Source organism: Lolium rigidum, chromosome 3 (assembly GCF_022539505.1).
Source record: "Lolium rigidum isolate FL_2022 chromosome 3, APGP_CSIRO_Lrig_0.1, whole genome shotgun sequence".
In the NCBI taxonomy this organism is placed as follows: Eukaryota; Viridiplantae; Streptophyta; class Magnoliopsida; order Poales; family Poaceae; genus Lolium; species Lolium rigidum.
Genome location: NC_061510.1, coordinates 366,243,220 through 366,259,847, shown reverse-complemented (window position 1 = coordinate 366,259,847; position 16,628 = coordinate 366,243,220). Strand labels below are relative to the sequence as shown.

At 43.2% G+C, this 16,628-nt stretch overlaps 1 protein-coding gene and 1 long non-coding RNA gene across 7 annotated transcripts; one reads left to right on the top strand and one right to left on the bottom strand.

Annotated features, from left to right (window-relative positions):
* LOC124700484 lies at positions 1–500 on the bottom strand. Its single transcript, XM_047232607.1, has 2 exons — positions 429–500; positions 1–315 (listed from the first exon to the last, which is right to left on the bottom strand). The coding sequence occupies exons 1-2, from the start codon at positions 475–477 to the stop codon at positions 122–124; spliced, it is 243 nt and encodes an 80-aa protein (XP_047088563.1). The 5' UTR covers positions 478–500; the 3' UTR covers positions 1–121.
* Positions 501–10,706: 10,206 nt separating this feature from the next.
* On the top strand, positions 10,707–16,476 carry LOC124704235. Of its 6 annotated transcripts, none has more exons than XR_007003512.1 (5): positions 10,707–10,780; positions 10,874–10,994; positions 11,438–11,472; positions 12,136–12,452; positions 16,013–16,476. It is a non-coding gene; the product is annotated as an uncharacterized LOC124704235 (long non-coding RNA). The 6 variants fall into 6 exon arrangements; XR_007003511.1 differs by adding an exon at positions 15,694–15,773 and having other exon boundaries at positions 11,438–12,452; XR_007003514.1 differs by having other exon boundaries at positions 11,428–11,472.
* The last annotated feature ends 152 nt before the right edge of the window (positions 16,477–16,628 follow it).

The window sequence follows — 16,628 nt, the reverse complement described above, 5'->3', positions numbered from 1 at the left end:
TGTCGACACAAATATTTCTTCTCGTTATTGGACGACAATCTTACAGGCTGTGCTGCAAGTCACAGTACAGGTTTTTATTTGACTGAAACCCAGACCGAGGAGACGTGATGGGAGGCGGGATTCAGCTACAGTTGGAGTGCGTGACGCCGTCGTCGAGGTGGAGCACGCAGCCCTTGCCGTCGGCCGGCTTGCACTCGCAGGCGCAGCCGTCGAGCTCCTGGCCGGGGTAGTTGTCGCAGGTGATATGCCCTCCCTGGAAGCACACCACGTCGCACGCCGCCGTGGCGCCTTCCATCTCCCCGAACACCACCAGCCCTGCTTGATCGATCGGGACATATGAACACATACAAAATGTCAGAAACACCGCTGTGTACGTGCATCTACTTACTTAAGATTACGGATATGATGGTGGATGGGGATGGGTGTACCGGAGAGGAGGAGGAGGAAGGTGACAGACAGCTTCATGGAGGAAACCATGTCTTCTTCGATCGTGTCGCACTGCGTTGCGCTGTATTCGGTTTGAGTTGGCTTTCCTGGGAAAGACAGATAGTTCATTCATATAGGGATCTGGCGTGGACATTTCGTCTGGAGCATGGAAAATTCAGGCATCTATCTTGCGCTTAACAGTCAGCGTACGTTTTCAGATGATCTGGTTCAGGGTTTGAGGCCCGCCGCTCTCTCTGACTAGATCGGTGCCATGCATGCAGGAATCATTAAACTGTACTCATAAAGTCCATCCATAATACATTTTGCGCCCGGAAATTCTATGTGCTGATCGGAAGTTTTATCCGAAGCGTGTAAATTTCAACATTGTATATGAACGCACGGAATCACACTGCCAAACCAAGGGACAGGCTATGTGACAAGGGATTAACTTGTCAATGCCTACGGGTTATAGGCTAGGGTTTAGTTAGAAGTAGAGGGCAAGTAGATCTCGAAGGTTTCAGCCGAAAAGTACTCGACGATTACGAAAACTAGGGTTTGTGAACAATGATTCGATGATCTCCTCGTCCCTCGACTCCCCCTTTATATAAGAGGTGGAGCCGAGGGTTTCGTTTTGTACAAGTTACAGAGTTCGGGACGGTTTCTAACTCATCCCGCCAGATTACAAATAACACTTCTTATTACAACTCTACTTTCCTTAATATGTCTTGGGCTCTCGAATCTTCTTATTCTTCGGGTAGTGGGCCTTCATTAAACCCCGGGTACTACCTTTGGCAGGCCCATTTGGGATGCCTATGTCAGTAGCCCCCGAGATTTTGCTTGAATCGTAGAGTCAGGGAAAATCTCCTCTGTTTATTTTTACTCAACAATTTAAACTTTTCTATATTTCTTCATATAAATTTCTATATTGTACAGGGATACTGGTAGTTGGGGCTAGTTCATCTGACGGATCAGGTACTAGTTAACTGCTCTAGTGGCAATCCGCAACAACCTACTTCAAGATCACGTCCCTGGACATGATCTCGGGATACTGGTGCAAACTTCGACAGGTGCCGCTTAAGGTCTTACCATTCTGTCGAGTCCCAGTCAAATTTATCGAGTACCTAACGCGTCCGTTAGGATTTTTCTTCGTATCTGTTGATACGGATAAAAGTAGCAGAGCGCAGTCTTAGGCGATGCCACGCCCAGCAGAACGGATCTGGGGTCTTACCGTCGCAAATTTGCGGCATTCAGAAATTGATCGCAACTTTGGCGTTCTGAGAATATATTGTCGAGTGCTTTTCCGGCTGTTGGAATGGCACATTTTATCGAGTCAAATATGACTTATATTAATCTCCCGATGGGAGTATATGTAGAGTTCATTATAACTCGAAATATACTCTCTTGCTTTTCTATCTTTCTTTATTTTCCTTTTTAAATTTCATCGGGCACGCGAACAGCGTTCTGATACGTCTCCAACGTATCGATAATTTCTTGTGTTCCATGCCACATTATTGATGTTATCTACATGTTTTATGCACACTTTATGTCATATTCGTGCATTTTCTGGAACTAACCTATTAACAAGATGCCGAAGTGCCGATTGTCTGTTTTCTGCTGTTTTTGGTTTCAGAAATCCTAGTAAAGAAATATTCTCGGAATTGGACGAAATAAAAGCCCGGAGGCCTATTTTCTCACGAAGCTTCCGGAAGACCGAAGACGAGACGAAGAGGGGCCACGGGGAGCCAAACCCTAGGGCGGCGCGGCCCCCTTGGCCGCGCGGCCCTGTGGTGTGGCCCCCCGTGCCGCCTCTCGACTTGCCCTTCCGCCTACTTAAAGCCTCCGTGACGAAACCCCCGTACCGAGAGCCACGATACGGAAAACATTACCGAGACGCCGTCGCCGCCGATCCCATCTCGGGGGATCCCGGAAATCGCCTCCGGCACCTCGCCGGAGAGGGGAATCATCTCCCGGAGGACTCTACACCGCCATGGTCGCCTCCGGAGTGATGAGTGAGTAGTCTACCCCTGGACTATGGGTCCATAGCAGTAGCTAGATGGTTGTCTTCTCCCCATTGTGCTATCATTGTCGGATCTTGTGAGCTGCCTAACATGATCAAGATCATCTATATGTAATTCTATATGTTGCGTTTGTTGGGATCCGATGAATAGAGAATACTTGTTATGTTGATTATCAAAGTTATGCTTATGTGTTGTTTATGATCTTGCATGCTCTCCGTTACTAGTAGATGCTCTGGCCAAGTTTTTATTTTTAACTCCAAGAGGGAGTACTTATGCTCGATAGTGGGTTCATGCTCGCATTGACACACGGGACGGTGACAGAAAGTTCTAAGGTTGTGTTGTGCTGTTGCCACTAGGGATAAAACATTGATGCTATGTCTAAGGATGTAGTTGTTGATTACATTACGCACCATACTTAATGCAATTGTCTGTTGCTTTGCAACTTAATACTTGGAGGGGTTCGGATGATAACCTGAAGGTGGACTTTTTAGGCATAGATGCGGTTGGATGGCGGTCTATGTACTTTGTCGTAATGCCCAATTAAATCTCACTATACTCATCATGATATGTATGTGCATGGTCATGCTCTCTTTATTTGTCAATTGCCCAACTGTAATTTGTTCACCCAACATGTTGTTCGTCTTATGGGAGAGACACCTCTAGTGAACCGTGGACCCCGGTCCAATTCTCTTTACTGAAATACAATCTACTGCAATACTTGTTTCTACTGTTTTCTCTGCAAACAATCATCTTCCACACAATACGGTTAATCCTTTGTTACAGCAAGCCGGTGAGATTGACAACCTCACTGTTTCGTTGGGGCAAAGTACTTTGGTTGTGTTGTGCAGGTTCCACGTTGGCGCCGGAATCTCTGGTGTTGCGCCGCACTACATCCCGCCGCCATCAACCTTCAACGTGCTTCTTTGCTCCTCCTGGTTCGATAAACCTTGGTTTCTTTCTGAGGGAAAACTTGCTGCTGTGCTCATCATACCTTCCTCTTGGGGTTGCCCAACGAACGTGTGAAATACACGCCATCAAGCATATTTTCTGGCGCCGTTGCCGGGAGATCAAGACACGCCTGCAAGGGGAGTCTCCACTTCTCAATCTCTTTACTTTGTTTTTGTCTTGCTTTATTTTATTTACTACTTTGTTTGCTGCACTAAATCAAAATACAAAAAAAATAGTTGCTAGTTTTACTTTATTTACTGTCTTGTTTGCTATATCAAAAACACAAAAAATTAGTTACTAGCATTTACTTTACTTATTTCATCATGTTTCCTTTTAATTTTACCACAAAGAACATACCGGTAGGACGTGGGTCTATAGTTGGGAGAAATAATATAGAAGAATTTTTCAACCATGTTAGTACTATTGATGATTTTGAGGATAGACACTTGGTAGACCTTGCGCCTACTTATGAAATTGCTGCCGCGCATTTGGTTCGCTTGTTGGAAACCAAATTTGTTAATCTCAATCCTATAATCCAACATATGTTTTTCACACTTGGTGATATGGAAGAAGGGGAAAAGAAAGATTTTGTTTTAGAAACCCTTCTTAGAGAATTTGGTGGTCTAGCAAGAGAAGCTAGAAAGGTCTTTGCTAAATTTAATATGCTTGGTTCTCCTACTAATTTTGCTAGTCTCCTTGAAAAGATGGATATGGATAGAATAAGATATACTAATAATATTGATGATGGTGAGGAGATCAAAGCACCAATACCATGCAAGCTCCTAGCTATGAATGATGCACTAGAAAATAATTATGCTTGGCTTGTTCCTGAAAATTTGTTTGATGAGAGTAGCACACCTAAGACTAATGAAAAGGGAGATGCTAAAACTTATGTATCTAATATAATATGCCTAGTTGAGAAAACTCCACACCTCGCTGAGAATGCACCACCCTTCGATAATACTTGATACACACTTTCTGCGCCTAGCTGAAAGGCGTTAAAGAAAAGCGCTTATGGGAGACAACCCATGTTTTTACCTACAGCACTTTGTTTTTATTTTGTGTCTTGGAAGTTGTTTACTACTGTAGTAACCTCTCCTTATCTTAGTTTTGAGTTTTGTTGTGCCAAGTTAAGCCGTTGATAGAAAAGTAAGTACTAGATTTGGATTACTGCGCAGTTCCAGATTTCTTTGCTGTCACGAATCTGAGCCCACTGCCCTGCAGGAAGCTCAGAAAATTATGCCAATTTACGTGCATGATCCTCAGATATGTACGCAACTTTCATTCAATTTGAGCATTTTCATTTGAGCAAGTCTGGTGCCATTTTAAAATTCGTCAATACGAACTGTTCTGTTTTGACAGATTCTGCCTTTTATTTCGCATTGCCTCTTTCGCTATGTTGGATGAATTTCTTTGATCCACTAATGTCCAGTAGCATTATGCAATGTCCAGAAGTGTTAAGAATGATTGTGTCACCTCTGAATATGTCAATTTATATTGTGCACTAACCCTCTAATGAGTTGTTTCGAGTTTGGTGTGGAGGAAGTTTTCAAGGATCAAGAGAGGAGTATGATGCAACATGATCAAGGAGAGTTAAAGCTCTAAGCTTGGGGATGCACCCGGTGGTTCACCCCTGCATATATCAAGAAGACTCAAGCGTCTAAGCTTGGGGATGCCCAAGGCATCCCCTTCTTCATCAACAAATTATCAGGTTCCTCCCCTGAAACTACATTTTTATTCGGCCACATCTTATGTGCTTTTTCTTGGAGCGTCGGTTTGTTTTTGTTTTGTTTGAATAAAATGGATCCTAGCATTCACTTTATGGGAGAGATACACGCTCCGCTGTAGCATATGGACAAATATGTCCTTGGTTTCTACTCATAGTATTCATGGCGAAGTTTCTCCTTCGTTAAATTGTTATATGGTTGGAATTGGAAAATGATACATGTAGTAATTGCTATAAATGTTTTGGGTAATGTGATACTTGGCAATTGTTGTGCTCATGTTTAAGCTCTTGCATCATATGCTTTGCACCCATTAATGAAGAAATACATAGAGCATGCTAAAATTTGGTTTGCATATTTGGTTTCTCTAAGGTCTAGATAATTTCTAGTGTTGAGTTTGAACAACAAGGAAGACGGTGTAGAGTCTTATAATGTTTACAATATGTCTTTTATGTGAGTTTTGCTGCACCGGTTCATCCTTGTGTTTGTTTCAAATAGCCTTGCTAGCCTAAACCTTGTATCGAGAGGGAATACTTCTCATGCATCCAAAATACTTGAGCCAACCACTATGCCATTTGTGTCCACCATACCTACCTATACTACATGGTATTTTCCCGCCATTCCAAAGTAAATTGCTTGAGTGCTACCTTTAAAATTCCATCATTCACCTTTGCAATATATAGCTCATGGGACAAATAGCTTAAAAACTATTGTGGTATTGAATATGTAATTATGCACTTTATCTCTTATTAAGTTGCTTGTTGTGCGATAACCATGTTTATCGGGGAACGCCATCAACTCATTGTTGAATTTCATGTGAGTTGCTATGCATGTTCGTCTTGTCGGAAGTAAGGGCGATCTACACTGAGTTGAATGGTTTGAGCATGCATATTGTGAGAGAAGAACATTGGGCCGCTAACTAAAGCCATGATTCATGGTGGAAGTTTCAGTTTTGGACAAATATCCTCAAATCTCTAATGAGAAAAGAATTAATTGTTGTCAAATGCTTAAAGCATTAAAAGAGGAGTCCATTATCTGTTGTCTATGTTGTCCCGGTATGGATGTCTAAGTTGAGAATAATCAAAAGCGAGAAATCCAAATGCGAGCTTTCTCCTTAGACCTTTGTACGAGCGGCATAGAGGTACCCCTTTGTGAAACTTGGTTAAAGCATATGTATTGCGGTGATAATCCGGGTAGTCCAAGCTAATTAGGACAAGGTGCGAGCACTATTAGTACACTATGCATGAGGCTTGCAACTTATAAAATATAATTTACATGATGCATATGCTTTATTACTACCGTTGACAAAATTGTTTCATGTTTTCAAAATCAAAGCTCTAGCACAAATATAGCAATCGATGCTTTTCCTCTATGAGGACCATTCTTTTACTTTCAATGTTGAGTCAGTTCACCTATTTCTCTCCACCTCAAGAAGCAAACACTTGTGTGAACTGTGCATTGATTCCTACATACTTGCTTATTGCACTTATTATATTACTCTATGTTGACAATATCCATGAGATATATATGTTACAAGTTGAAAGCAACCGCTGAAACTTAATCTTCTTTTGTGTTGCTTCAATACCTTTACTTTGAATTATTGCTTTATGAGTTAACTCTTATGCAAGACTTATTGATGCTTGTCTTGAAGTGCTATTCATGAAAAGTCTTTGCTTTATGATTCACTTGTTTACTCATGTCATCACCATTGTTTTGATCGCTGCATTCTCTACATATGCTTTACAAATAGTATGATCAAGTTTATGATGGCATGTCACTCCGGAAATTATCTTTGTTATCGTTTTACCCGCTCGGGACGAGCAGAACTAAGCTTGGGGATGCTGATACGTCTCCAACGTATCGATAATTTCTTGTGTTCCATGCCACATTATTGATGTTATCTACATGTTTTATGCACACTTTATGTCATATTCGTGCATTTTCCGGAACTAACCTATTAACAAGATGCCGAAGTGCCGGTTGCTTGTTTTCTCGCTGTTTTTGGTTTCAGAAATCCTAGTAAAGAAATATTCTCGGAATTGGACGAAATAAAAGCCCGGAGGCCTATTTTCTCACGAAGCTTCCGGAAGACCGAAGACGAGACGAAGAGGGGCCACGGGGGAGCCAAACCCTAGGGCGGCGCGGCCCCCCTTGGCCGCGCGGCCCCGTGGTGTGGGCCCCCGTGCCGCCTCTCGACTTGCCCTTCCGCCTACTTAAAGCCTCCGTGAAGAAACCCCCGCACCGAGAGCCACGATACGGAAAACATTGCGAGACGCCGTCGCCGCCGATCCCATCTCGGGGGATCCCGGAGATCGCCTCCGGCACCCTGCCGGAGAGGGGAATCATCTCCCGGAGGACTCTACACCGCCATGGTCGCCTCCGGAGTGATGAGTGAGTAGTCTACCCCTGGACTATGGGTCCATAGCAGTAGCTAGATGGTTGTCTTCTCCCCATTGTGCTATCATTGTCGGATCTTGTGAGCTGCCTAACATGATCAAGATCATCTATATGTAATTCTATATGTTGCGTTTGTTGGGATCCGATGAATAGAGAATACTTGTTATGTTGATTATCAAAGTTATGCTTATGTGTTGTTTATGATCTTGCATGCTCTCCGTTACTAGTAGATGCTCTCGGCCAAGTTTTTATTTTTAACTCCAAGAGGGAGTACTTATGCTCGATAGTGGGTTCATGCCCGCATTGACACTCGGGACAAGTGACGGAAAGTTCTAAGGTTGTGTTGTGCTGTTGCCACTAGGGATAAAACATTGATGCTATGTCTAAGGATGTAGTTGTTGATTACATTACGCACCATACTTAATGCAATTGTCCGTTGCTTTGCAACTTAATACTGGAGGGGTTCGGATGATAACCCGAAGGTGGACTTTTTAGGCATAGATGCGGTTGGATGGCGGTCTATGTACTTTGTCGTAATGCCCAATTAAATCTCACTATACTCATCATGATATGTATGTGCATGGTCATGCTCTCTTTATTTGTCAATTGCCCAACCGTAATTTGTTCACCCAACATGCTGTTCGTCTTATGGGAGAGACACCTCTAGTGAACTGTGGACCCCGGTCCAATTCTCTTTACTGAAATACAATCTACTCGCAATACTTGTTTCTACTGTTTTCTCTGCAAACAATCATCTTCCACACAATACGGTTAATCCTTTGTTACAGCAAGCCGGTGAGATTGACAACCTCACTTTTTCGTTGGGGCAAAGTACTTTGGTTGTGTTGTGCAGGTTCCACGTTGGCGCCGGAATCTCCGGTGTTGCGCCGCACTACATCCCGCCGCCATCAACCTTCAACGTGCTTCTTGGCTCCTCCTGGTTCGATAAACCTTGGTTTCTTTCTGAGGGAAAACTTGCTGCTGTGCTCATCATACCTTCCTCTTGGGGTTGCCCAACGAACGTGTGAAATACACGCCATCACGTTCCCGATGGGAGTAGCCCCCGAGGCTACAGCCAAGAACTTGTGCTTGGTTGTAGGCTCAACATTTTAGTCCACCTTGTCGCTATATTGCCATTATTTTCCGATATTCTCTTTTTTTTTTATCTTTCGGGTGCGCGAACAGCGCTCCCGATGGGAGTAGCCCCCGAGGCTACGGCCAAGAACTTGTGCTTGGTTGTAGGCTCCCGCAATTTCTATATTGCCATAGTCGAAACTTTACTTTTATCGAAATAGCCCCCGAGCATTTGGGCAAAAACTTGTTTCTGACCAAAAGCTCCCGAAGTATTCAAATAACTTCTCCTGTCGCCATTCTCTTTTTATTTTTCTTGTCGACATACTTTCCTTTGTCAAATTCACTTCAGCTCTATTAATAATCGGGATTTTTCTGCCTTGTGGGTCCATTGTTCCCACCACTTTAAGAATAAGAAGATTCGAGAGCCCAAGACATATTAAGGAAAGTAGAGTTGTAATAAGAAGTGTTATTTGTAATCTGGCGGGATGAGTTAGAAACCGTCCCGAACTCTGTAACTTGTACAAAACGAAACCCTCGGCTCCACCTCTTATATAAAGGGGAGTCGAGGGACGAGGAGATCATCGAATCATTGTTCACAAACCCTAGTTTTCGTAATCGTCGAGTACTTTTCGGCTGAAACCTTCGAGATCTACTTGCCCTCTACTTCTAACTAAACCCTAGCCTATAACCCGTAGGCATTGACAAGTTAATCCCTTGTCACTATGCATGTGCTGTCGTGATGCCTGCAATTCAGCTACTCCCTCCGTGTACAAATAAGTGGACATCTAGCTCTAAACTTTGTCCACAAAAGAGTGTACACCTATGTTCCTAATGCACTTTAACTGTTTCTCTCTCATCGTACGGAAATCAAACCCAATAATATGGAGCACATGTTCTTCTTGTTTTCTACATGCACTTAGCTTATTGGAGTAAAAAAATTAAAAAGGAGAGATGCATGTTCCTAATGTATTTTTTACTCCACTTCATAATTTATCTTGGAAAACCTGCATGTACACTTATTTGTGGATGGGGGGAGTACGACTTGCCCGCACGGGCGGCTGCAGAAGATCCCTGCCACGCGAAAAGCCCAACCAGCACACCGCGCGCTCGGACCTGATCGATCCGTTCGGCGTGTATCGGACGGCTCACGACATGTACAACAGTTTAGACGGTTACCGTCTGTAATTTCCGTCCGTATCATGTATAGACAGCACTAACGACGGGAAAGTTTAAACGGAAGCCGAGCTACATGTAACCTTTAATTTGCAAACGCTCAGAATTTGTGTTTTAAGGATTTAAAAAATTCGAATTAAAATTCTACAGTTAGGTAATGATGTATACTATGATAGTGTAAAATCTCAATATAAATTAATTTATATTATAGGCTACATAAATATAATAAATTTTGATTATTTTGTAGTGAATAGTACAAATTTGAAGACTATAAAATTTGTCAGATTTTTAAAATTTTGTGTAGCCTAGAATATAAATTAGTTTACTTTGATATTTTAAGCTATTGTAGCATACATCATTGGCTACCTACACAATTTTATTTTATATTTTTTAAAACTTTAAAATAAAAATTCTGAGTGTTTGAAAATAAAGACACCCTTTAGGCTTGTTATTGGGCGTCTATATCTAGGAGCCTACAATTTCGGGAATAATAGAGAGTATAAAATGTTGTATCTCCTCCCAACGCAAAGAACATATAGATCGGTGTGCTTCAAATCAAACAAACCGAGGAATTGACATTACCGCTAGATTTGGTTCATGGCCACAGATTAGCATCACTCTTTATTTCCTTAAATCTTTTTTTTTCATGTACATACCATAATGCATGTTTAACGATCATACACTGTGTTTCAGATAAGGTCCTCCTTTTACAGTAGTTACCACTTTCCTAATGCCTCTATTTTTTACAATTATCATGCCAGTTTTTTTATGTTTTGTTTCCAAAAACGAAAATCCTTTTACTAACTACAGTAATTGAAATTTCGAAGGGTTATAAGTCCATGTAACTTTGGATGTTTTTGTTTTCTTAGTATATGTGTACATGTAACTTCAGATATATTTTTTTTCCATCTGTTATTTGGTCGCTAAAAAAATTGGATTTCTGTATGCAGGATGGATTTGAACGAACATCATTTTTGTGAAAATTTTGACCCCTACTTTGAATTACCATGGTGATGACACGTACACACTTTAGATGGTTTAATTTCTGCAGGGATTCTCCTGTGTGCAGTTCGATGCTGCTTAGCAATTTGGGCTAACATTATTTTCTTTCAGGTGCTTTGGTGGTCCGTCCTCCCAGGGCGGCAAGTACTTCGGCTTTGGATCCACCACGCTGCCCTCGGCCAATAGGAACAACGGGGCTGCCCAGGGCGATGTCATGCAAGTCGTCTCCCAGGTAAACAATTATCTATGCTATCTACCATAATCTCGTGGTTGCAATTGAACAGATGTACAAACATTTACCAGATAGCTGCTATCGTATTGTAAGCATCACGTAATCTTTACTGGTATTGAAAAGGGAAAATCTGCTATATCATGAAGTTGGTATCTTCAGATCTGCCAATGGTGATCTGCTAGCTAAATTTTTTAGGGGTTGAATGGCAATGTTGTAATCACTATTGATTATCATCACATACTAATCCTATTAGAGTTCTGAGACACCTTGGTTGTTTTGCGCCATGTATTTTGTGAAGCATATGTGGTTAAAACGCCATTTTTAACTCATGCAAAAGTGAGAGCTCTCATACATATCTGAAAAGAAGGAACGCTGAGAAGTATTTCTATCTTTTAGATTGAATTATTTTTGTCTTGGCCTGACGCCCAATAAGCTCTATGCAGGAACAATATTGATGTGAAAAGGGACTGATACAGAGGTAGTTACCATATCCATTTTTACGCAGATTTCCGTACTTTGATGTGTAAGCAGAAGGTTTGTAGAAGTTTCTAGGAAGACTTGGATTTGCCAAAGAAAAATGACCTTTTGATCTTATTTTACTGAAATGTTGTTTATTTGACAAGAGAATGCACTTCCAATCACTCTTAGTTCTGAAAAATTCTCAGGACGCTATGAAGCAGCAGGGAGTCATACAATGATGGCATAATTTTATTTATTTCATTAGTCAATTAACGGCCCAAGATGCTCATTTCTGTACTGAACTCGCTGTTTCTGTTTCTTATTTAAAATTTTCTTTTCTTTGCGAATGCTTCTGCTGTGTATCCTCACAAATTCAGAAAAGAAGAACTTAGCATGCAAAATATTCTCATTGGTCTGCTTGGATCTTGGTTACTTCGTTTATTTTCTCCCTGGATCTTGAAGACTGCCTCTATTTTTCCTTTTCTATGCATTGTTTAATGATTTTTCAATGTTGAAGTATGGACATTAGGTTTGGGCGTTTGGCTCTCCATTTGTAGTTTTAGTGAAGTAGATTGGAGAGCTCATATCATAAATGGTAGCTATATTCCTTTTGTTTTGACGTAACTCAATAGTTGGTTTCAATTAACTTTTGAAATCAGCCAATTTAGAGGTTTGCTTACAGGGGAGGGATTCATACTAGCATAAAGGAGAGGGTTCAGTATTATGATAGTATCAGTGAAATCGACCATGCCATGTTTTCTTCCTCTCTAGAAGTGCCATATTTTATTCTGCAAAAGGAAGCCATTGGTGCAAAAGAGGTCAAGCTTTGATTTTATTTGAATTTATGCTCTCTTTGTAATCATGTTTTCCTTTCTAATTAGCATCTGATTGTGTTTCAATGGCAAGATGAAGGTATAGTTGGCATTTGCAAATACACTGCAAGAAGATGGAAAGTACAAGATATATGTGAAAAGATGCCAATGATATTCTAATACACAGGTTAGGCACTCATAATGTATATCATGTGGTTTATTATGTCATAACAAAAATACATGAAACCACATGTTTTCCTGAGAAGAATCAGTGTCGTTTTATCTTTGACACTATTGGTACTTTCGGTAGAAAAGAAATGTGCAAACGGCACACCCATTTCTACGTATTGTATTTCCTTTGCTCAAGTTCCTTCTCTATATAGGTTGTGTTGGTATGCCTTTCCATTTAGGACATGAGTAATTTCAAATATTGAATCTTTGTATGAATATTGGGTAAGTCTTTGGGTTCCCAGGAACCTTATCAGTTGTATATACTTAATTGAGCACATAGCCAATAAGTAACCATTTCTACACTACACAAGCTGTAACTTCTAAATATTTAGGCTGATACATGTATGCACTGATAGCCTACCTGCTAGATAGATTTACAGATTTTTTTTCTCGAGAAAACGCAAAGGACCTTTGCGTTTCATTTCATTGAAAAGATAGATAGTTATTTACATCCTCCTAGGAGGCAGGGTAAGGTACAAAAGCATGAACATCAGTGCACATCCCAGGTTGGTGGCAGCACTACTCGTAGGCCCTGGCCCCTGCCCTAGCCCAAGTCCTAAGCTCATCCTTGATGTTTTGCAGCAAGAGTTGCAAGGAAGGTTGGGCTCCATCAAAGACGCAAGAGTTTCTGTGTTTCCAAGTCATCCATGGGATCAGGAGCGTGGCGGAAGCAAGTCCTTTGCGGAGAGGCGCAGGTGTGTCCTGCTTGGCGTGGTGCCACCAGTCCAGCCCAGCCGTCAGGTGGTCTCGCCGTCATCCGCAGCCAGGCCAGGACCTCATGCCACGCCTGTCAGGTGAAGGGGCACTCCAGCATTAGGTGGCGCATCGATTCCATCGCCTGGTCGCAGAGGAGGCAGTGTTGGTGGTGAGGAAGGCCATGCCGGGCCAGGCGCTCCGCTGTCCAACATATGTCCATATTTGCTAGCCAATGGAAGAATTTGACTTTGGGTGGCGCCCATGTCTTCCAAACCAATTTCCAGGAGCAGCAAGGTATCGATCCGTGGAAGGTGGCGAGGTAGCATGAGTTGGCCGTGTAGGTACTGTCCAATCTCATGGATTCCAATCAGCCCCTGTATGTCTCGAGCCCATGCATTGCCAAACAGACCGTCTGCGACTGTTCTGACCTTGCGACGCCTTTTTGGGATGCAATTGTACAATTGCGGCATGAGCTCTTTGATAGCCCTGCCCTGGATCCACCTGTCCTCCCAGAAAAGTGCTCTTTGGCCGCTCCCAATGCGCATGGTGGTCGAGGCGAAGAAGAGCGCATGCTCGTCAGCGGAGAACTGCATGTCAAGGCCACTCCATGCCCGACTGTCGTTAGTGCGAGAGAGCCATAGCCAGCGCAGACTGAGCGCGAGGCCAGCGCGCTCAATGTCCTGGACGCCAAGGCCGCCGAGGGAGATGGGGCGACAGACACGCTTCCAGTTAACATGGCAGTGTCCTCCGTTGGCGGCGGCGCGACCAGCCCAGAGAAACCCGCGTTTAATCTTCTCGACCATCTTAAGGGCTTTCTTTGGTGGGGCGTATGCAAGCAATTGGTGGATGGGGATGGCGCATAGGACAGATTTCACCATTGCCAGACGACCAGGTTTGCTCATGACACCGGCTTTCCAGGTTGGTAGGCGCCCGACGATTTTGTCGATGACGGGCTGTAGCTGTGCTGCAGTGGGCCTTCGTAGCGTTAGAGGGATGCCAAGGTAGGTGATCGGAAGATCCACTACAGGGCAGCCAAGCTGTGTGAGCAGCGGCGCGGCCATCTCTTGGTTGCAGCGAAGAAGGCTTGCAGAGCTCTTGGAGAAGTTGACGTTGAGGCCGGAAGCGCGACCAAAGAGGTGTAGGATTTCCTTGACGGCGTCTAAATCGCTGGCAATGGGGTGACATAAGAGGACGACGTCGTTGGCGTATAGGGATATGGGCGGTATGTCCTTTCTCAGGTGGAGCCGTTGTAAGATGCCCAGCTGAACGGCGTGCTTGAAGAGCCTGCCTAGCACATCGACGGCAAGGACAAAGAGCTGAGGTGACAAGGGGTCGCCCTGCCTTAGCCCTCGCCGATGCCAGATGGGGGGGCCGGGCTCGCCGTTAAGAAGGATGCGCGTGCTCGCAGACGGCAGCAAGATCGACAACCACTCGAGGAACCTGTTCCCGAAGCCATAGCATCGCAGGGCCTCGAAGAGGAATGACCAGGAGAGCGAGTCGAAAGCCTTTGCTAGATCGAGCTTGAGTAGGACTCGCGGTTCGCCCAGTTGGTGTAGGAGCTTTGTTGACTGTCTTACTAACACGAAGTTGTCATGGAGGCTTCGACCCGTGATGAAGGCATTCTGGTTGTTGCTGACAATGGTGCCAAGGCGTGGGGCCAATCTAAGCGACAAAACCTTGGCAAAGATTTTCGCGACCAGGTGTATGAGACTTATAGGTCTGTAATCCGACAAGTGGCTAGCGTCAGGTCGCTTAGCAAGGAGAGTCAAGAGCGCCTGGTTGAGCTTGCTGAAGCCCCGGCCTCGTTGATCAAAGAGCTGCTGAAAGACAGCGACAAAATCCTCCCTGACCGTGGGCCAGCAAGCGCGGACGAATTCAGCCGTGAAGCCGTCCGGGCGAGGGGCTTTTCTGGCCGGCAGCCTTTTGATCTCGTTCCAGATCTCGCCAGTGCCAAAGGGCGCTTCAAGCTCCTGCAGGTCATGGGCCTCGATAATCTGGGAGAAGTCCAGGGTGTGTTACCTGGCGACTGCGGTACCAAGGAGGGCGTCAAAGTGCTGGAACGCGGCGTCGGCCATGTCGGACGGATATAGCATTTACAGAATTACATTGTATGGATATAGCATACGAATTAGATACGAATTATGAAAAATAAGTTTGTTATCCAACTGATTAGTTCTTATCATTGTATGGATATAGCATTTCTGAAAATTCCTCTCAAACTGAATAAATAACCATTTCTAGAATACACGAACTAACTGCAACTTCTAAATATTTGGGTAGTTTAGGTTGATACATGTACACACTAACTTCCCAGCTACTAGATATATTTACATAAATTATATATGAGCTATACAAAACACGTTTGTTATGAATTTTTTAGTCCAGTAAGTTTACAGATTTAGAAATCGCTGTTTTGTTGTACTAACAAGACAAATAAATACTGAATTTGGTTATGCATATGTAACTCTCCAGAGCTAACCTGTTACTTATGCTTAAAATAGGTACTTCCACTGTTCTGCCATCACAGAAGATGCACGCTTCTTATAGGTAGAGAATCATGAATGCATGCTAGCTCTAAGTGGTATGGACTCAGAACTTCCATTTTTCAGTAACTTTCTCATTTTGTGGGTTCCATCAAATAGTTAAAATACCTTCATTGCACTACCAGACCATCTATTGCACCTGATAAAATAGCCTGCTCTGCATGCTTCTGTGCTTCCTTCTCCCAGCTATTAAACTCTTATCTTATAACCTAGCATGGTTTTTCTTCTAACAGTGTTTAGAAACATTTTATTCTGAACTATTCTGACGTTTCTGTAGTAGGTTGCAATGGGTCATCAAGACTATGGCAGATAACAACACCAGCAATTCAGGCAACAACACTCCCTATTCATTGTGAATCTATCTTCTTGGAAGAAGTTATCCTGCAAGCTGAACAGAATTATAAAAGGAGACTGGGACATACTGTCGGCCGGCCTTGCTATTGCCGTCATCAGAGACCATTTGCACGTGTGTTCCATGTGCTGGCATTGGTGAGATTTCTTGGTCTTTAGTTTGCTACCCCCATTTGTAATTGCTCAATAACTAAGACTAAGCAGCTTTTCTATCTGGACCTTGGTGCATAAATTTCTTGGGCAACTGAATCTGAAATAAGCTGCTTAGTCTTAGTTGTAGATGCTAGCGAGTGTGTTATCACACAATGATTATACTGCAGCTAGGTTGATATGTGCAGGGTGTCGCTTTAGCTGATAAATATAGTCAATATGTATCAGAACTCGGTCAATCTCTATCTCTACTACTTAAAAAGACTAAACATAATCCTTATTCTGCCCAATACGTCAATTCGTTCGTCGTCCGTCGCGTCCTTCGTCGCTTCGCCCTGCTAGCCCACACATGGGCCAAGCCCAACGAGAGCCCAATGGAAGCCGCCAAGGTC